This window comes from Drosophila kikkawai, chromosome 2L (genome assembly GCF_030179895.1).
Source record: "Drosophila kikkawai strain 14028-0561.14 chromosome 2L, DkikHiC1v2, whole genome shotgun sequence".
Taxonomy (NCBI): domain Eukaryota; kingdom Metazoa; phylum Arthropoda; class Insecta; order Diptera; family Drosophilidae; genus Drosophila; species Drosophila kikkawai.
This window is the reverse complement of record NC_091728.1, coordinates 28,816,000-28,836,587: the sequence shown is the minus strand read 5'-3', so window position 1 is coordinate 28,836,587 and position 20,588 is coordinate 28,816,000. Positions and strand designations below refer to the sequence as shown.

Sequence of the window (20,588 nt, the reverse complement as noted above, 5' to 3'; positions counted from 1 at the left end):
TACCTAAAAAATATTAATATTTTAAAATATATTAGTTTTTGTCAATTTTGTAAAATAAATAGGACACATGTTTTAGTTAATAAAAGTTTAAACTGAATTTATGCATTTGTTTCTTGGAAATGGCCTATTATGTTCCCCATACAACGTTCATATTCGAGTTTTCTTGAGCACAGTACCCAAGGAGACGGGAAATTAAATCTTTTAAGCATTTAATTTGATGGATTTTTAGTTTATAAGTGTAATATTAATATCTTAAGAAAAATAGAAAAAACAAATTGATTTGTTTTTTATTACTTAAATAAAATGTTCAAATCAAGCAGTTTGAATACATTTATTTCGAACTTAATAACTTAAGTAAATATTTTATTTATTTATTTATTTATTATGAAATTAACGCGTAATTCAAATTGCGCGAAATTTTAGTTTAGCTATACCAACTTCAGGCCTTAAGGGGGGATATACATGTAAACGGTCAAAATGTAGTAATTTAGGTTCAAATAGAAGATAATTTCATGCTAATCATAATAATTTTTGATTCACTCCGATATGTTACATAGTTTTTTGTGAATCGTGCCCATAGCATAGGTAAAAATGCAAAAATTTTAAGCAGAGAAAAATACGTTTAACACTTATATACCTTGCGTATATAGTTGATTTGAGGCAGTTGGAATTCGATAATGAAACTTACACAGTATATTCTTTAAGTAACAAACTATTTTTTAAACCAAAAAAAATTTTGGTTTACATGTATATCCCCCCTTAAGCTAATTAAAGTAAATATACTGGATTGTGTTTGATTAAAACCACATCAATTTGATCAAACACGGTACAATTTGGTTTTTTAATATACCTTTTTAATCTTTTAAAAATTCCCTGAATTAAAATAATATAAATGTCCCTACATTCCGTAGATACCAATAGAGTATCGCACTATCTAAATAATTGTAAATATTTGTATTTATATATTTTAAGATCGATCTCTGACTATAAGATATTTAACCATAAAAACGCAAAACCGGGAATGTTTTATTTGTAGTATGTAAATTATATATGAAAATGTATAATCTCTATTATAAATATGTTTGTGGTCCTGAAAAGGACCGATTTGTACAAAATGTATTGACGCTATTTGCTAGTCGAAGCAATCTCAACTTAAGCACGCTCGCCACGGATACGACGGGCCAGCTGGATGTCCTTGGGCATGATTGTGACTCGCTTGGCGTGGATGGCACACAAGTTGGTATCTTCAAAGAGACCAACCAGGTAGGCTTCGCTAGCTTCCTGCAGAGCCATCACGGCCGAGCTCTGGAAGCGCAGGTCAGTCTTGAAGTCCTGAGCGATTTCACGCACCAAGCGCTGGAAAGGCAGCTTGCGGATCAGCAGCTCGGTACTCTTCTGGTAGCGACGGATCTCACGCAGAGCCACAGTTCCGGGGCGGTAGCGATGGGGCTTCTTCACACCACCGGTGGCTGGGGCACTCTTGCGAGCGGCCTTGGTTGCCAGTTGTTTGCGTGGCGCCTTGCCACCAGTCGATTTGCGAGCGGTCTGCTTGGTACGGGCCATTTTATATTCTTCTTATTTTCACTGTCTGTCCACTGTTTACTTCACGAGTCTGAAAATACAATAAACGAGCTGCGCATTGCCTACCCTCTTATATAGCAAAACGTGGAGGGTGGAAAAGAGAGAGCTAGTCGAAGCACATGCCATTTCGTTTGTCGAGCACAGAGCGAGAAGGCCATAGCGTTCGGGCTCGCTCGTGCAGAGCAGAGTTTAGGTATAAATAGGAGCGGCCGACGCGGCTTCTACATTAGTTCAGTGGTGACTTTCGAAGTGTAAAAATAAAATAGTGAAAAATGACTGGTCGCTAGAGGTGGAGAAACATCGATGTTCGGGGACATCGATGTTTTCGATGTTTTTGGCGAAAAACAACGATGAAACATCGATGTTTTAAATAAAAAAATTAGCAGTTATATTAGTGTATATGAACTTTATTTTAATTTGTAATATTAAAAAAATAAAAGACAAATTTTCAACAAAAATTCAATTTTTTTAATCACTTGTTAAATAAAAAAAAAACAAAAAACTAATTAAAATAAAACTTTATGATATTCATGTTCCACTTCTTTGGTATATAGTTTCTTTTTCTTAGTTTGTAAATAAAAACTAAAAACAAAAACAAATTTAATATCAATGTTTCAATATATACATGGTCCAAAGAAAATAATAGTTTTTTAGGATATTGCTATCCCGAACTCTAGTATATATATTTACATATTTTTCCATGTTTGTTTTTGTTTAAGGAAGAGGAGCCGCGTGCGAAGCTCACTTATAAGTTGTGAAGCTTTACTGAAAACTCTTTCAGATTCGTGCGAAGATGCGAGAACGCAGAAGTATTTTTTAGCAAACGTTTTAAAGGAGTCGCCATCTGTAGTAATCTAAAATATAATTAATACAATAAATAAATGAAAAAACATCGATGTTGCCCCGCTAAGCATCGATGTTTCCGATGTTTCGAAAACATCGATGTCATCGATGTTCGCATCGATGTTTCTCCACCTCTACTGGTCGCGGTAAAGGAGGCAAAGGCTTGGGAAAAGGTGGCGCCAAGCGTCATCGCAAAGTGCTGCGTGATAACATCCAGGGTATCACAAAGCCAGCCATCCGTCGTCTGGCTCGGCGTGGCGGCGTGAAGCGCATTTCGGGACTCATTTACGAGGAAACCCGTGGTGTTCTGAAGGTGTTTTTGGAGAACGTGATCCGTGATGCCGTCACCTACACTGAACACGCCAAGAGGAAGACCGTCACAGCCATGGACGTCGTCTACGCCCTGAAGAGACAAGGCCGCACCCTGTACGGTTTCGGCGGTTAAAAAATCAGTACAGTCTGTACTTCTCAACAATCGGTCCTTTTCAGGACCACCACTTAATTTCATAAAAGAGAAAAATTATCAAGTTATATTTCGCATATATCTTAACATTGAATATTCTAGCCCAAGAATGGAAATATCTTTATTTGAATTGGTCGGGGTTTCCGTAGGAAGATAATCACATCTTTAGGTAGCGTAAACTGTCTTGCAATGACAATGTTCATTGTCCATGTCCTGGAATTTCTCTGACGACTGTACTATTGGTTTCTGCATAGCGATAACCAAAAATATAAATATTATATGTATATTATATATATATATAAATTTATTTATTATATAATTATTAATATTGTTTAAACTTAGCTAGGCATATTTGAAAATGTAAGTTTCTTTTAAAATAGTTTGGTCGTCCTGAAAAGGACGTTTGGGTTTGAGTTTGTTTTTATGTACAAGGTTGCTGGCACGCTTTTTGAACGCTTAAGCCTTCTCGGTCTTGTTTCGTTACTGGAATTTCTCTGGCGACTGTACTATTGGTTTCTGCATAGCGATAACCAAAAATATAAATATTATATGTATATTATATATATATAAATTTATTTATTATATAATTATTAATATTGTTTAAACTTAGCTAGGCATATTTGAAAATTTAAGTTTCTTTTAAAATAGTTTGGTCGTCCTGAAAAGGACGTTTGGGTTTGAGTTTGTTTTTATGTACAAGGTTTCTGGCACGCTTTTTGAACGCTTAAGCCTTCTTCTCGGTCTTCTTGGGCAACAGAACAGCCTGGATGTTGGGCAACACACCTCCCTGGGCAATGGTGACGCCGGAGAGCAGCTTGTTTAACTCTTCGTCGTTGCGGATGGCCAGCTGCAGATGACGCGGGATGATCCTCGTCTTCTTGTTGTCACGAGCAGCATTGCCAGCCAACTCGAGAACCTCAGCGGCCAGATATTCCATCACGGCAGCAAGGTAAACTGGAGCGCCGGCACCGACGCGCTCGGCGTAGTTGCCCTTGCGGAGCAGACGATGGATACGGCCGACAGGGAACTGAAGTCCGGCACGGTTGGACCGGGACTTTGCCTTTCCCTTAACTTTGCCACCTTTTCCACGACCAGACATTTTCTCTTATTTCACTTTATTCACTGCACACACACGAAGAACGAATGTTGCCGGCTGCCCAGCTTGTCACGAATTTATACTTTTAGTTCTGCCTGTGCGTTCAGTTAGGGGTGGGTCGCCTTAGACCTGAAAACATTGCTTGAAAAAAAGTATAAGAGCGAACACCCAAGCCCGACTGCTATGAAAAGTGAGTTAATCGCAAAGTGAAGTGAAGTGAAAAAATAATGCCGCCTAAAACCAGTGGAAAGGCAGCCAAGAAGGCTGGCAAGGCCCAGAAGAACATCACTAAGAACGACAAGAAGAAGAAGCGGAAGAGGAAGGAGAGCTATGCTATCTACATCTACAAGGTCCTGAAGCAGGTCCATCCCGACACTGGCATTTCCTCGAAGGCGATGAGCATCATGAACAGCTTTGTGAATGACATCTTCGAGCGCATTGCTGCCGAGGCTTCTCGTCTGGCGCACTACAACAAGCGCTCGACCATCACCAGTCGGGAAATCCAAACTGCTGTTCGTCTGCTCCTGCCCGGAGAGTTGGCAAAGCACGCCGTCAGTGAGGGAACCAAGGCTGTCACCAAGTACACCAGCTCCAAGTAAATTTCCCCGCGGATGCGGAGAAGCATTAAAAAGGCCCTTTTCAGGGCCACAAAAAGTTTTACCAAAGAATCTGAATTTTCAAAAGCCTAATTTTTCTTTAAATATATAAATCTTCCATTTTAAAACCAAAAGCTGTCCTGTAAAATATAAAATCTATTTCGAATTAAAATTTTCCTGGAATAGTACAATTTAAATGTGACCCCTTTAAAAAATTTGGAAAAAAAAAGTAATTCTACCAAAAAATCGACTTAGATCGATATGCTGACCAAAAATTAATATGGTTTATAGGGTCGGACATGACTCTTGACTGCGATACGCTATTTTCCTCCGAAAATTAATTTATTAGTATTATTATTTATTATCAAATATATAAATACTTCTGGGTTTTAAAGGAAGCGGGTCCATTTCAACGGGAACACTATTTGTAATTTTAAAAAATTGATAATTTAGCTCTCTTTTAAAAAAGTTTTGTAGCCCTGAAAAGGGCTTGTTTAAATCAATTTCAAATTTCAGATTTCGAAATCTAAAATTGCGATAATTAAGATTATCTTAATTTACTTCTTCGACGCCGTGGTCTTGGCTTTCGGCTTCTTAGCGGTAGCCGGAGCAGTTGCTTTCTTCACTGCCTTCTTAGGCTTGGCGGACGCTGCTGCCTTGGCCTTCGGTGCCTTGGCTGCCTTTGGCTTCGCGGCGGCCGGCTTAGCCTTTGCTGCTGCTGGCTTTGCCTTTACGACTCCAGTTTTCTTGGCATCCTTGGCCTTTGCCTTCTCAGTTTTCTTCTTCTCGGCAGTCTTCTTGGTGGCAACGGCCTTCTTAGCCTTGGGTTTCTTGTCAGCAGCTCCGGCGGCTTTCTTTGCTGTGGCTCCGGCTTTCTTGGTGACTACCTTCTTGCTTTTGACTTTTTTCTCAGCAGCCGCAACCTTTGGCTTGGGCTCCTTTTTGGCAGAGGCCGACAGTTTGAAGGAACCAGACGCACCCTTTCCCTTTGTTTGGATCAGCTTTCCATTAGCCACTGCGGACTTCAAGTACTTCTTGATGAATGGAGCCAGTTTCTGGGCGTCGCATTTGTAGGTGGCAGTGATATATTTCTTGATTGCCAGAAGCGATGAGCCACCACGCTCCTTCAAGTTCTTGATGGAAGCATCCACCATTTGTTGAGTTGGCGGCTGTGATGGTGGAACTGCTGCCTTCTTGGCCTTGGTAGCTCCTGAACCAGATGACTTTTTGGCGGCCACCTTCTTCTCAACTGGCGCTGGTGGGGCAGCCACTGGGGACGCGGATGTTGCCACTGCAGAGTCGGACATTTTTGCTTCACTAATTATTTTCGAAAGCTAACGAAAAACACTTTTGTTTGTATAGAAATGGCGCGAGCGGTCTAGACCCGACGTCCCTCGTTGATATGAGAATCGAGGAGGAGAGCAGTATAACTATGTGTTTGGCAGCGCTCATTTACGTTGCCTATGTTTGATCGATGTGCAGTTTTATTTTCTTCTTTTCTCAATGTTATATTTTTAAATGGTAGAATGTTTTAGTTATTTTAAGCACTTAAATGTTTCATAAAACATGTTTAGTTATTTTAATGTGAAATTATTCTTTGGATCATTTTGTAAAAGTGTCTGAAGTTCAAGATTTGCATTTTTGACCAAAGCATTTCGTGAAAAATCATCTGTTAAAATATTAAAATTTATGAATATTATGAATATTTTTTAGAAAGAGTGAAATTTGAACCTTTTACTTGCGGGAACACTCAAAATATTTTCGTTTTAAACAAATTATGGTATTTTTTGACCACTTTAAAATTGGCCTTTCATACATAAATTGTCGGCTTTCTTGGTACTTTCGGGTATGGTTTTGGCTACCTAAAAAATATTAATATTTTAAAATATATTAGTTTTTGTCAATTTTGTAAAATAAATAGGACACATGTTTTAGTTAATAAAAGTTTAAACTGAATTTATGCATTTGTTTCTTGGAAATGGCCTATTATGTTCCCCATACAACGTTCATATTCGAGTTTTCTTGAGCACAGTACCCAAGGAGACGGGAAATTAAATCTTTTAAGCATTTAATTTGATGGATTTTTAGTTTATAAGTGTAATATTAATATCTTAAGAAAAATAGAAAAAACAAATTGATTTGTTTTTTATTACTTAAATAAAATGTTCAAATCAAGCAGTTTGAATACATTTATTTCGAACTTAATAACTTAAGTAAATATTTTATTTATTTATTTATTTATTATGAAATTAACGCGTAATTCAAATTGCGCGAAATTTTAGTTTAGCTATACCAACTTCAGGCCTTAAGGGGGGATATACATGTAAACGGTCAAAATGTAGTAATTTAGGTTCAAATAGAAGATAATTTCATGCTAATCATAATAATTTTTGATTCACTCCGATATGTTACATAGTTTTTTGTGAATCGTGCCCATAGCATAGGTAAAAATGCAAAAATTTTAAGCAGAGAAAAATACGTTTAACACTTAAATACCTTGCGTATATAGTTGATTTGAGGCAGTTGGAATTCGATAATGAAACTTACACAGTATATTCTTTAAGTAACAAACTATTTTTTAAACCAAAAAAAATTTTGGTTTACATGTATATCCCCCCTTAAGCTAATTAAAGTAAATATACTGGATTGTGTTTGATTAAAACCACATCAATTTGATCAAACACGGTACAATTTGGTTTTTTAATATACCTTTTTAATCTTTTAAAAATTCCCTGAATTAAAATAATATAAATGTCCCTACATTCCGTAGATACCAATAGAGTATCGCACTATCTAAATAATTGTAAATATTTGTATTTATATATTTTAAGATCGATCTCTGACTATAAGATATTTAACCATAAAAACGCAAAACCGGGAATGTTTTATTTGTAGTATGTAAATTATATATGAAAATGTATAATCTCTATTATAAATATGTTTGTGGTCCTGAAAAGGACCGATTTGTACAAAATGTATTGACGCTATTTGCTAGTCGAAGCAATCTCAACTTAAGCACGCTCGCCACGGATACGACGGGCCAGCTGGATGTCCTTGGGCATGATTGTGACTCGCTTGGCGTGGATGGCACACAAGTTGGTATCTTCAAAGAGACCAACCAGGTAGGCTTCGCTAGCTTCCTGCAGAGCCATCACGGCCGAGCTCTGGAAGCGCAGGTCAGTCTTGAAGTCCTGAGCGATTTCACGCACCAAGCGCTGGAAAGGCAGCTTGCGGATCAGCAGCTCGGTACTCTTCTGGTAGCGACGGATCTCACGCAGAGCCACAGTTCCGGGGCGATAGCGATGGGGCTTCTTCACACCACCGGTGGCTGGGGCACTCTTGCGAGCGGCCTTGGTTGCCAGTTGTTTGCGTGGCGCCTTGCCACCAGTCGATTTGCGAGCGGTCTGCTTGGTACGGGCCATTTTATATTCTTCTTATTTTCACTGTCTGTCCACTGTTTACTTCACGAGTCTGAAAACACAATAAACGAGCTGCGCATTGCCTACCCTCTTATATAGCAAAACGTGGAGGGTGGAAAAGAGAGAGCTAGTCGAAGCACATGCCATTTCGTTTGTCGAGCACAGAGCGAGAAGGCCATAGCGTTCGGGCTCGCTCGTGCAGAGCAGAGTTTAGGTATAAATAGGAGCGGCCGACGCGGCTTCTACATTAGTTCAGTGGTGACTTTCGAAGTGTAAAAATAAAATAGTGAAAAATGACTGGTCGCGGTAAAGGAGGCAAAGGCTTGGGAAAAGGTGGCGCCAAGCGTCATCGCAAAGTGCTGCGTGATAACATCCAGGGTATCACAAAGCCAGCCATCCGTCGTCTGGCTCGGCGTGGCGGCGTGAAGCGCATTTCGGGACTCATTTACGAGGAAACCCGTGGTGTTCTGAAGGTGTTTTTGGAGAACGTGATCCGTGATGCCGTCACCTACACTGAACACGCCAAGAGGAAGACCGTCACAGCCATGGACGTCGTCTACGCCCTGAAGAGACAAGGCCGCACCCTGTACGGTTTCGGCGGTTAAAAAATCAGTACAGTCTGTACTTCTCAACAATCGGTCCTTTTCAGGACCACCACTTAATTTCATAAAAGAGAAAAATTATCAAGTTATATTTCGCATATATCTTAGCATTGAATATTCTAGCCCAAGAATGGAAATATCTTTATTTGAATTGGTCGGGGTTTCCGTAGGAAGACAATCACATCTTTAGGTAGCGTAAACTGTCTTGCAATGACAATGTTCATTGTCCATGTCCTGGAATTTCTCTGACGACTGTACTATTGGTTTCTGCATAGCGATAACCAAAAATATAAATATTATATGTATATTTATATATATACAAAATTTATTTATTATATAATTATTAATATTGTTTAAACTTAGCTAGGCATATTTGAAAATGTAAGTTTCTTTTAAAATAGTTTGGTCGTCCTGAAAAGGACGTTTGGGTTTGAGTTTGTTTTTATGTACAAGGTTGCTGGCACGCTTTTTGAACGCTTAAGCCTTCTCGGTCTTGTTTCGTTACTGGAATTTCTCTGGCGACTGTACTATTGGTTTCTGCATAGCGATAACCAAAAATATAAATATTATATGTATATTTATATATATAAATTTATTTATTATATAATTATTAATATTGTTTAAACTTAGCTAGGCATATTTGAAAATGTAAGTTTCTTTTGAAATAGTTTGGTCGTCCTGAAAAGGACGTTTGGGTTTGAGTTTGTTTTTATGTACAAGGTTTCTGGCACGCTTTTTGAACGCTTAAGCCTTCTTCTCGGTCTTCTTGGGCAACAGAACAGCCTGGATGTTGGGCAACACACCTCCCTGGGCAATGGTGACGCCGGAGAGCAGCTTGTTCAACTCTTCGTCGTTGCGGATGGCCAGCTGCAGATGACGCGGGATGATCCTCGTCTTCTTGTTGTCACGAGCAGCATTGCCAGCCAACTCGAGAACCTCAGCGGCCAGATATTCCATCACGGCAGCCAGGTAAACTGGAGCGCCGGCACCGACGCGCTCGGCGTAGTTGCCCTTGCGGAGCAGACGATGGATACGGCCGACAGGGAACTGAAGTCCGGCACGGTTGGACCGGGACTTTGCCTTTCCCTTAACTTTGCCACCTTTTCCACGACCAGACATTTTCTCTTATTTCACTTTATTCACTGCACACACACGAAGAACGAATGTTGCCGGCTGCCCAGATGGTCACGAATTTATACTTTTAGTTCTGCCTGTGCGTTCAGTTAGGGGTGGGTCGCCTTAGACCTGAAAACATTGCTTGAAAAAAAGTATAAGAGCGAACACCCAAGCCCGACTGCTATGAAAAGTGAGTTAATCGCAAAGTGAAGTGAAGTGAAAAAATAATGCCGCCTAAAACCAGTGGAAAGGCAGCCAAGAAGGCTGGCAAGGCCCAGAAGAACATCACTAAGAACGACAAGAAGAAGAAGCGGAAGAGGAAGGAGAGCTATGCTATCTACATCTACAAGGTCCTGAAGCAGGTCCATCCCGACACTGGCATTTCCTCGAAGGCGATGAGCATCATGAACAGCTTTGTGAATGACATCTTCGAGCGCATTGCTGCCGAGGCTTCTCGTCTGGCGCACTACAACAAGCGCTCGACCATCACCAGTCGGGAAATCCAAACTGCTGTTCGTCTGCTCCTGCCCGGAGAGTTGGCAAAGCACGCCGTCAGTGAGGGAACCAAGGCTGTCACCAAGTACACCAGCTCCAAGTAAATTTCCCCGCGGATGCGGAGAAGCATTAAAAAGGCCCTTTTCAGGGCCACAAAAAGTTTTACCAAAGAATCTGAATTTTCAAAAGCCTAATTTTTCTTTAAATATATAAAGCTTCCATTTTAAAACCAAAAGCTGTCCTGTAAAATATAAAATCTATTTCGAATTAAAATTTTCCTGGAATTGTACAATTTAAATGTGACCCCTTTAAAAAATTTGGAAAAAAAAAGTAATTCTACCAAAAAATCGACTTAGATCGATATGCTGACCAAAAATTAATATGGTTTATAGGGTCGGACATGACTCTTGACTGCGATACGCTATTTTCCTCCGAAAATTAATTTATTAGTATTATTATTTATTATCAAATATATAAATACTTCTGGGTTTTAAAGGAAGCGGGAACACTATTTGTAATTTTAAAAAAATTGATAATTTAGCTCTCTTTTAAAAAAGTTTTGTAGCCCTGAAAAGGGCTTGTTTAAATCAATTTCAAATTTCAGATTTCGAAATCTAAAATTGCCATAATTAAGATTATCTTAATTTACTTCTTCGACGCCGTGGTCTTGGCTTTCGGCTTCTTAGCGGTAGCCGGAGCAGTTGCTTTCTTCACTGCCTTCTTAGGCTTGGCGGACGCTGCTGCCTTGGCCTTCGGTGCCTTGGCTGCCTTTGGCTTCGCGGCGGCCGGCTTTGCCTTTGCTGCTGCTGGCTTTGCCTTTACGACTCCAGTTTTCTTGGCATCCTTGGCCTTTGCCTTCTCAGTATTCTTCTTCTCGGCAGTCTTCTTGGTGGCAACGGCCTTCTTAGCCTTGGGTTTCTTGTCAGCAGCTCCGGCGGCTTTCTTTGCGGTGGCTCCGGCTTTCTTGGTGACTACCTTCTTGCTTTTGACTTTTTTCTCAGCAGCCGCAACCTTTGGCTTGGGCTCCTTTTTGGCAGAGGCCGACAGTTTGAAGGAACCAGACGCACCCTTTCCCTTTGTTTGGATCAGCTTTCCATTAGCCACTGCGGACTTCAAGTACTTCTTGATGAATGGAGCCAGTTTCTGGGCGTCGCATTTGTAGGTGGCAGTGATATATTTCTTGATTGCCAGAAGCGATGAGCCACCACGCTCCTTCAAGTTCTTGATGGAAGCATCCACCATTTGTTGAGTTGGCGGATGTGATGGTGGAACTGCTGCCTTCTTGGCCTTGGTAGCTCCTGAACCAGATGCCTTTTTGGCGGCCACCTTCTTCTCAACTGGCGCTGGTGGGGCAGCCACTGGGGACGCGGATGTTGCCACTGCAGAGTCGGACATTTTTGCTTCACTAATTATTTTCGAAAGCTAACGAAAAACACTTTTGTTTGTATAGAAATGGCGCGAGCAGTTCAGTTCAGTTCAGGTTTATTTGTCATTTTGGTCTTAAGGCTAACATTTTTCCTTATTTTAAATATTTATAATTAAGTGACAAGCTTAGTATAATTTCTTTTAGGTTTGTGTTATATTGCCTCGTGCTATGTTGCTTATCAAGGCGTTAATTACTTTTGTGTTTTTCAATGGTACATTGTTTAAAGCATTTTTGTTTTTGATTTTTTTCGAGATCACTTTTGTGTGTTTACGTTTATTTACTTATTGGGGAAAAACTTTTTTGAGCAAAACCCAGTATGCGCTTGATGTTTTTGTGTGTTTACTAAATCTAAGATTAAAACTATGACTAGATACTAGGGGGAAAAAGGGGGGGGGGAGCTATTTACAGGGGAGGAGGTAGAAAACGGAAAAATAAAAGGAAACGAAAAATAATAATGATAATGATAATAATTAATAATATTAATACTAGTAATTAATTAACTTAATTAATTGATAGTTTAATAATTGAGATTATAATTGTTGTTTTGTAATTGTACTTATTTCCTATATATATGTATGTATATATGATAATAGTGGTAAGTTTAGATAGATAAAGGGTAACACCAATGTATAACTTATTGATTTATTGAAAAGATCAGGTTTTCTGCCGTTAAACGGTTTAGATTTGTACTTTGTTTCCTGTGGTAAAATACTAAATTGTTATTTACATCATACACCAGCCCGAGTTCTTTAAGCTGTTCTAAATATTTCACATTTAAGTTGTAGGGTGAGTGGTCAACTCTGAAACGTTCTTGCTTTACACTCTCTTTGATTAGTGGATTTTCACTGTTCATGTTGGCCCTAATAAAATTTTCAATTATACGAAAACTGTGTACGTCCGCGCGTTTTATGTTTGTCAGTTTGTATAGTTCTTTGTTGTTAATGTAATGTCTTGTTATAGGGTCACGGGCCTCTGCTCCGATCGCTCTTCTTATTAGTTTTCGTTCAAACACTCTTAATTTTTCCATTTGATTTGATTGCACAGCAAACCAGCCAATATGGCCATATGTTAGAGTCGGCTGTACAATCTTTTTATAAATGAGAGCCTTTATTTTGGCTAATTTAGGGTTTGATGGGTAACCCCAGTCTCTGGATAGCGATCCAAAGACGTTATACATTTTTGTAATGCGCCCTTTTGCCTTATTTAGCGTGTTTGTGATGTGCCTATCAAATTTTAGTTTATTGTCATACAGGATTCCCAAATATTTCAACTCATCGTGCATATTAATTGATATGTTTCGATTTATATATATCCGGGGTTTGAAATGTCTGGCGTTCTGCACCAAGTCTTTTAGATTTTTCCCTAGGATGTAGCAACCAGTACATTTATCTGCGTTTAGTTTCAATTTCCACTTTTGGAAATAGTGACTGAGCTGATCCAAGTATTGGTTTAGATCAAGCTCAGCACTCGCTATACGCGCTCCTGACGCTAGCAGTAATACGTCATCTGCATATATAAGTGGTTGTATGCTAGCAGTTGAGTTCGAGCCCTGACTACGGCGAAAGGATGGAAAATCTGCCAAATAGATGTTATATAGTATGGGTGAAAGCAACGAGTCCTGCGGTACACCAGCAACTACATTTCGCAGTAATGACCTATTCATGCCATCCTGACTGGCAACAAAGAATGACCGATTGGTTAAGTAACTATAGATGATTCTAGTTATGTGTGGATTGAATCCCTGTAATTCATGCATCTTGTAGATAAGACCGTTTTTTCCAAACAGTGTCGAAAGCTTTTTGAAAGTCCAAAGCCACCGCTATGGTTGGCTTTCGTTCGATCAGTTTGCCGTATATGAAAGAGTTTGCCACGGCTAGTGCATGGTCTATGGATAGACCATCTCGAAAACCGAATTGGAAGTCTCTTAATATTGGATTTCTATCCAAGTGTTTTTTTCAATTTCAATAGGAGGAATCTTTCGAATAATTGGCTTACTGCCGAGAGGACTGTTATTGGTCTAAAGCTTTTTAGTTTTTCTTTGTCATTGTTTGGTTTGGGTATGGCTACGACACGACCACATTTCCAATTACTTGGGAAATGCCCCATATTATAGCAGTGGTTGAAGAGTTTTGCTAGATGCTCTAGTATCAGCCAATTGCAACGTTTTAACAAATAATTGCTCGTGCCGTCTGGCCCAAGAGTTCGCTTATTATTGCTGTCTCTAATAAAATCAAATAGTTGGCTGGCGTTGGTGAAACCGATATCATCGGCACCCTGCCATTTGCCATCAGCTGTCTGAGTTGGGCTGAAATTAACTATATTTTGCTCCGACAACTGTGTTGCAAAGACTTCATTGACGAAGTTATTGACAGTTGCGGAGTGCCTCTGTTGCTGTTGTTGTTGCAATGGGCGGCTAGTTATTTGAGAATTGTTTTGTTTATGTGCCTGCTCAAAGTGCCAGGCGAGGGCATTTACTTTGCCAAACGACGATGAGATTAGATCTGATGTATCAAAGTCAATCATTGATTTTTCAGCTGGCGTTAAACGTATGCTATGATTACATTCAGATGCTGGATCCGAGGGTAAGAGTTTTCTTAGGCTTATGTCCCTAGGTTTAATATCTAGTACCTTTCGCTCAATGAATCTAAGATGAGATTTTTCAATCTCATTTTCAATAAGTATAGACAGTTCAGAGATCATACATCTGATGACACCGCCTTCACGATTTGTCATCGTTAGACGGCGTCGGTGTAGCCGTCGTTTGAGCAAACGACGATAGCTTATTAGTTTGAGGCAACGCTTATTTAGTTCAATTATTTTCTTTGGCTTGGACAGGTTAAACGATCGCTTGGGGATTGCTCTCTCATTGTTTAGTGCCATATTAAATGCATCACTCAATTTGGTCACATGCTCGTCAATATCGTTTGCACTTAGATTTGTTGTATTTGATATTTCAGCGATATTGTTTAGAACAATTGTGTTCCATATTAAGTGATTCATTTTGGCAAAATTTAGAGTTTTTTTTTTTTTGATCTAACTGGACTGGTTGGAAACGATCGATTGGTATATCAGCGATAATACCATAGTGATCTGATGTAAAGTCACCTATTGTTGGACAGTTTAAGCCATAGTTTAGTGGCAAATCTATGGATGATATGAACAAATCAATGGATGAATGATTGCCATTGATGGGATTGAGACGTGTTGGCCCCCCAGTTGGACGCAACAACAAGCCGGGCTGATTGCTTATCCACTTGAACAAGACTTTGCCAGCCTCATTCAAATGATAAACGCTATGTGTTGGTACATGCCAACTGGGATGTTTCGCGTTCAAGTCACCACCAATGACGATTTGCGAATTTGGTGATGCATTTGTTATATCTGCCATTAGCGAATCCAAGTCTGACACAAGCAAGGGTTCAGGGGGACGTTTGTATAGCGATACGGCGACTAATGTTTTTCTCAGAGCTGACAACGATGACGACGATGGAGCTGATTTTGTTTCAAATGTCAATTCAATTGCTATAGCTTCAAGGTATTTAAGCGGCTTGAGATTGATGGGCTTGTATTTGATACCGTTCTGTATGCATATAGCTACAGATGTGCATTTGTTTTCTGGTTGTATTGACAGTGATCTGCGCATGCTACTGGTATCAGTGGCTCCGATTTGTTGTCGAATGAGTTGATATTTCGTTAATTTCATCTGATGCCGGCGATTGAGTCTATGCTCAGCAATGAGCATCAGAAATGGACGATAATGGTTTAGTAGTTGATCAAATTCATGTCTTTTTTGCAATGAAACAATTGAGTTGACATTCTGAAACATACATCGTAATCTACGCATTCAATGGAGTGGATACTGACATAGACATTTGTATTAGGAAATCTAATAGCATTTGTTGTTTTTGTTTTTTAATCTCACTTGGATTTGTTGTTGGTGTCTGAATATTTGTATATTTGCTTACAGTGTTTTTCATTACGGTTAGGCAATGGAATATGTCTGCACCGAAAAATTCAAGGGCATCGCTATTTAGATTATTGAAAAGGGAGCTGGGGTTGGTGTTATTATTGTTCTTATTTGTACTTTGTGTAAGGTTTGACTTGTGCGGAGTTGCGAGTCTCGCCTCCATATGCTTTCTAAGCGTTGGATTTGAGGTTACAATGCGACCTGAATTGGCATTTGAATTGGAATTTTGGTTCAGATTTGGATTGAATAGAGATGCAAAGGATTTGCCATTTTGTATTACAGAGTTGATACGGTTATTTGTTTGTGCTCGTCGATTATTTTCAGTCTCTTTTCTTTCTTTTAGTTTTTTAAGGATATCGATGCGAACTTGACATATTTTGGCGTTGGCCGTGTGATTACCCCCACAGTTCACGCATTTGACATTACGAATTTGTTCCCCATTTTCGTCAAGTTCGTTTGTTTTCTGTACAGTACATTGTCCAGGTGGATGTGTATTTGTGCATTTTACACAGCGATGCGGCATATTGCAATTAGCCGCTGTATGAGTGAATCTTTGGCAATTGTAACATTGCCAAATTTGGTTTTTATTCTTTCTAATACCCTCGATATTTATTCGACAATTTAGTAATGTTTTTAATTGTAGGACCTGTTTAATGTGTTCTGCCTTATCAATTTGAATAAGCCAGAATTTGTTTTTAAAGATTTTGATTGAGGTGATATTTACATTTGGGAGTGAGTCGGCTAGTGCCGACTTTACATCTTCCATTCCGTACGATTGTATGGGTAGCTTTTTGATGATTAATGAGTGATACTTTAACTCGTCGGGGGTGTATGTGTAGTAATTGCATTTATTTATCTTTAGTTGTTCTTTTGTTTTTATGAAATCTTCTAGTTTGTTTACTTTAATGTTGATTAAATTTTTATTTATAATATTTAAAACAAAGGTGTTATCCCTGATTATCTTTCTTAACATACCCGTAATTGCTTTTGGTTCTGCATTGTAGACTGCTATTATCGGCATCTTGGTTTTTATAGCTGCTACTGCTGCTGCTGTTGTTGATTGCTGCTTTTGTTGCGCCGCCTTAAATGCTGCTCCAGTTGAAGATTTAGCGGCCGCTGCTGTTTTAGCTGCTGCTATTGCTGATGTAGATGTAGACTTTGTAGCTGCCGCTTTCGCTGATGCCGCTGCTGCTCGCAGTGCAGCTAGTCGCGGCCCCAGAATTTCATCCAGCTCGGCGTCATCATCATCGCCGCTGTCGATGTAATTGATGTTTCCATCGTCGTCGACATCCATGGACTCTGCAGGAGGGCTCTGCCCATGGATGTTGTTGCTGCTTTTGTTGATTTTTATTTTGTATTTGTTTGTAGATGAATTTGGCTGTGCGGGAGGGCTCTGCCTTTTGTTGTTGTTTTTGTTGTTGTTCTTTTTAACTATTTTTCCGCTGTTGTTGTTGCTATTGTTGTTTTTATAGTTGCTGCCGTTGCTGCTGCTGTTGTTTTCGCCACTACCCATAAGTGTTGGGAATTCGGCGTCATAGTTGCAAATGTCTTCATTGGCTTCAGACATTTCGTCGTCTTCTTCGTGGTCATCTTCGAAGAGTGGTGCAAACTTGTTGCCTTCGAATTGCTGGATGTTGCCAGCTAGCCCCAGGCTAGCCAGCTGCTGTTTTATATTGGAGCCTCTTTCCACGTTTGCCAGACGTTGGCGCAGTAGGTAGATCTCCGTGCGGAGGCTGAGTAGCTCCTCCTTATCGATGAGGACTTTGTCCGTGTTGTTGTTGTTGTCGATGCAGCTGGTGCAGCCGTTGCTGCTGTTGTTGGTTTTCGGAACGGCATTGTTGTTGTTGTTGTCGCTTTCGTAGTGGATGCCATCGTTGCTTCCGTTGTGGAGGCCGTCGCTGATCATTCCGTCGTCACTGCTGCTGCCGTCGCTGCCACTGTTGTTGGCTCTTGACGTAGCTGCAGACGTGTCGCTGTGATGCTTCCTCTTACCCCTTTGTGTTTGGTGGGGGAGGGTCACACTAATCGTTTCGTTGATGCTTGCCGCTGCTGGTGTCGCAGAGAGTGCCAGCGCTGCGTTTGTTGTTGTTGCTTCCATAGTGGCTGCGGCCGCAGTTGAGGCAGCTGCACTGGTTTGTGTGGCAGGAGCCGTCGATATGCCCTCACCCTCGGCCATATCAGCTTGGTGGCCTTTTTTCGGGCTCTTGGGACTTTTTGGAGTTTTATATTTCTTGCCCATATAGGGGCTGATGCGATGATTTTTTTTAATTTGCTTTTCACACTTTATGTATGCGCTGGTAGCTGGCACACATGGCTCACCAGTTAACGGCGAAAATGCCACAGCCGAGGGCGCGTGCCCAACGGTGTCGCCCGTCTCACTTGCACTCGTATTTGCAGGTTCCAGATTTCCCGCACTCGGAGTTAAGGTACTCTCCCCCTTACATTGGGGGATCACGCTTGCGCTCGCACCGATTAACTCGCTCGTTACACTCGCGTGCGATTCTGGTTGGTTCGCTACACAACCATCAACTGTGGGAGCTTCGTCTCTCTCCAGTGTCTCCTTCACTTTTCCACTATATTCTGTCTCTTTCACTTTTCAGTATGATTCTGTCTCTTTCTTTCTTTTTCAAATCACTTTTTCTCTTTTTCACTTTTCCACTTTTTCACTTCGGTCACTCAGTCAAGTTTACTCAGTTTATTACTCAGGACGCGGATGTTGCCACTGCAGCGTCGGACATTTTTGCTTCACTAATTATTTTCGAAAGCTAACGAAAAACACTTTTGTTTGTATAGATGTGGCGCGAGCGTTCTAGACCCGACGTCCCTCGTTGATATGAGAATCGAGGAGGAGAGCAGTATAACTATGTGCTTGGCAGCGCTCATTTACGTTGCCTATGTTTGATCGATGTGCAGTTTTAATTTCTTCTTTTCTCAATGTTATATTTTTAAATGGTAGAATGTTTTAATTATTTTAAGCACTTAAATGTTTCATAAAACATGTTTAGTTATTTTAATGTGAAATTATTCTTTGGATCATTTTGTAAAAGTGTCTGGAGTTCAAGATTTGCATTTTTGACCAAAGCATTTCGTGAAAAATCATCTGTTAAAATATTAAAATTTATGAATATTATGAATATTTTTTAGAAAGAGTGAAATTTGAACCTTTTACTTGCGGGAACACTCAAAATATTTTCGTTTTAAACAAATTATGGTATTTTTTGACCACTTTCAAATTGGCCCTTTCATACATAAATTGTCGGCTTTCTTGGTACCTTCGGGTATGGTTTTGGCTACCTAAAAAATATTAATATTTTAAAATATATTAGTTTTTGTCAATTTTGTAAAATAAATAGGACACATGTTTTAGTTAATAAAAGTTTAAACTGAATTTATGCATTTGTTTCTAGGAAATGGCCTATTATGTTCCCCATACAACGTTCATATTCGAGTTTTCTTGAGCACAGTACCCAAGGAGACGGGAAATGAAATCTTTTAAGCATTTAATTTGATGGATTTTTAGTTTATAAGTGTAATATTAATATCTTAAGAAAAATAGAAAAAACAAATTGATTTGTTTTTTATTACTTAAATAAAATGTTCAAATCAAGCAGTTTGAATACATTTATTTCGAACTTAATAACTTAAGTAAATATTTTATTTATTTATTTATTTATAATGAAATTAACGCGTAATTCAAATTGCGCGAAATTTTAGTTTAGCTATACCAACTTCAGGCCTTAAGGGGGATATACATGTAAACGGTCAAAATGTAGACATTTTTCGTGAATTTTTTAATGTAGGAAATAATTTCCTAAGGAAAAATGCCATTTTCAGGTAATCAGATTTCACTTCCCACCCTCTTAAAAAATAGTAATACTCATTTGTATTACCCGCATTTAGGTTCAAATAGAAGATAATTTCATGCTGATCATAATAATTTTTATTCACTCCGATATGTTACATAGTTTTTTGTGAATCGTGCCCATAGCATAGGTAAAAATGCAAAAATTTTAAGCAGAGAAAAATACGTTTAACACTTATATACCTTGCGTATATAGTTGATTTGAGGCACTTGGAGTTGGAATTCGATAATGAAACTTACACAGTATATTCTTTAAGTAACAAACTATTTTTTAAACCAAAAAAAATTTTGGTTTACATGTATATCCCCCCTTAAGCTAATTAAAGTAAATATACTGGATTGTGTTTGATTAAAACCACATCAATTTGATCAAACACGGTACAATTTGGTTTTTTAATATACCTTTTTAATCTTTTAAAAATTCCCTGAATTAAAATAATATAAATGTCCCTACATTCCGTAGATACCAATAGAGTATCGCACTATCTAAATAATTGTAAATATTTGTATTTATATATTTTAAGATCGATCTCTGACTATAGATATTTAACCATAAAAACGCAAAACCGGGAATGTTTTATTTGTAGTATGTAAATTATATATGAAAATGTATAATCTCTATTATAAATATGTTTGTGGTCCTGAAAAGGACCGATTTGTACAAAATGTATTGACGCTATTTGCTAGTCGAAGCAATCTCAACTTAAGCACGCTCGCCACGGATACGACGGGCCAGCTGGATGTCCTTGGGCATGATTGTGACTCGCTTGGCGTGGATGGCACACAAGTTGGTATCTTCAAAGAGACCAACCAGGTAGGCTTCGCTAGCTTCCTGCAGAGCCATCACGGCCGAGCTCTGGAAGCGCAGGTCAGTCTTGAAGTCCTGAGCGATTTCACGCACCAAGCGCTGGAAAGGCAGCTTGCGGATCAGCAGCTCGGTACTCTTCTGGTAGCGACGGATCTCACGCAGAGCCACAGTTCCGGGGCGATAGCGATGGGGCTTCTTCACACCACCGGTGGCTGGGGCACTCTTGCGAGCGGCCTTGGTTGCCAGTTGTTTGCGTGGCGCCTTGCCACCAGTCGATTTGCGAGCGGTCTGCTTGGTACGGGCCATTTTATATT

The 20,588-nt window shown here is 39.4% G+C and overlaps 12 protein-coding genes across 12 annotated transcripts; 4 read left to right on the top strand and 8 right to left on the bottom strand.

Moving 5' to 3' along the window:
- Positions 1-1,152: 1,152 nt before the first annotated feature.
- Positions 1,153-1,563, bottom strand: LOC138928566 (histone H3). Its single transcript, XM_070285797.1, has one exon. The coding sequence runs from the start codon at positions 1,561-1,563 to the stop codon at positions 1,153-1,155; it is 411 nt and encodes a 136-aa protein (XP_070141898.1).
- A 934-nt stretch (positions 1,564-2,497) lies between these two features.
- LOC108073959 (histone H4-like) lies at positions 2,498-2,899 on the top strand. The gene has a single exon (XM_070285796.1). It carries the CDS (start codon positions 2,498-2,500, stop codon positions 2,867-2,869), a length of 372 nt encoding a protein of 123 aa, XP_070141897.1. The 3' UTR covers positions 2,870-2,899.
- Positions 2,900-3,611: 712 nt separating this feature from the next.
- Positions 3,612-3,986, bottom strand: LOC121502584 (histone H2A). Its single transcript, XM_041776276.2, has one exon. The coding sequence runs from the start codon at positions 3,984-3,986 to the stop codon at positions 3,612-3,614; it is 375 nt and encodes a 124-aa protein (XP_041632210.2).
- Positions 3,987-4,210: 224 nt separating this feature from the next.
- On the top strand, positions 4,211-4,582 carry LOC138928563 (histone H2B). Its single transcript, XM_070285792.1, has one exon. The coding sequence runs from the start codon at positions 4,211-4,213 to the stop codon at positions 4,580-4,582; it is 372 nt and encodes a 123-aa protein (XP_070141893.1).
- Positions 4,583-5,136: 554 nt separating this feature from the next.
- LOC138928132 (histone H1-like) lies at positions 5,137-5,886 on the bottom strand. Its single transcript, XM_070284592.1, has one exon. The coding sequence runs from the start codon at positions 5,884-5,886 to the stop codon at positions 5,137-5,139; it is 750 nt and encodes a 249-aa protein (XP_070140693.1).
- A 1,704-nt stretch (positions 5,887-7,590) lies between these two features.
- On the bottom strand, positions 7,591-8,001 carry LOC138928562 (histone H3). Its single transcript, XM_070285790.1, has one exon. It carries the CDS (start codon positions 7,999-8,001, stop codon positions 7,591-7,593), a length of 411 nt encoding a protein of 136 aa, XP_070141891.1.
- A 261-nt stretch (positions 8,002-8,262) lies between these two features.
- Positions 8,263-8,646, top strand: LOC138927890 (histone H4). The gene has a single exon (XM_070283234.1). It carries the CDS (start codon positions 8,292-8,294, stop codon positions 8,601-8,603), a length of 312 nt encoding a protein of 103 aa, XP_070139335.1. The 5' UTR covers positions 8,263-8,291; the 3' UTR covers positions 8,604-8,646.
- Positions 8,647-9,344: 698 nt separating this feature from the next.
- Positions 9,345-9,719, bottom strand: LOC121502602 (histone H2A). Its single transcript, XM_041776298.2, has one exon. The coding sequence runs from the start codon at positions 9,717-9,719 to the stop codon at positions 9,345-9,347; it is 375 nt and encodes a 124-aa protein (XP_041632232.1).
- Positions 9,720-9,943: 224 nt separating this feature from the next.
- On the top strand, positions 9,944-10,315 carry LOC121502607 (histone H2B). The gene has a single exon (XM_041776304.2). It carries the CDS (start codon positions 9,944-9,946, stop codon positions 10,313-10,315), a length of 372 nt encoding a protein of 123 aa, XP_041632238.1.
- A 464-nt stretch (positions 10,316-10,779) lies between these two features.
- On the bottom strand, positions 10,780-11,640 carry LOC121502593 (histone H1-like). Its single transcript, XM_070283467.1, has one exon. The coding sequence runs from the start codon at positions 11,604-11,606 to the stop codon at positions 10,857-10,859; it is 750 nt and encodes a 249-aa protein (XP_070139568.1). The 5' UTR covers positions 11,607-11,640; the 3' UTR covers positions 10,780-10,856.
- Positions 11,641-12,315: 675 nt separating this feature from the next.
- On the bottom strand, positions 12,316-17,843 carry LOC138928557 (uncharacterized protein DDB_G0286447-like). Its single transcript, XM_070285778.1, has 2 exons — positions 16,580-17,843; positions 12,316-12,335 (listed from the first exon to the last, which is right to left on the bottom strand). The coding sequence occupies exons 1-2, from the start codon at positions 17,841-17,843 to the stop codon at positions 12,316-12,318; spliced, it is 1,284 nt and encodes a 427-aa protein (XP_070141879.1).
- Positions 17,844-20,169: 2,326 nt separating this feature from the next.
- Positions 20,170-20,580, bottom strand: LOC138928554 (histone H3). The gene has a single exon (XM_070285772.1). The coding sequence runs from the start codon at positions 20,578-20,580 to the stop codon at positions 20,170-20,172; it is 411 nt and encodes a 136-aa protein (XP_070141873.1).
- Positions 20,581-20,588: the final 8 nt, after the last annotated feature.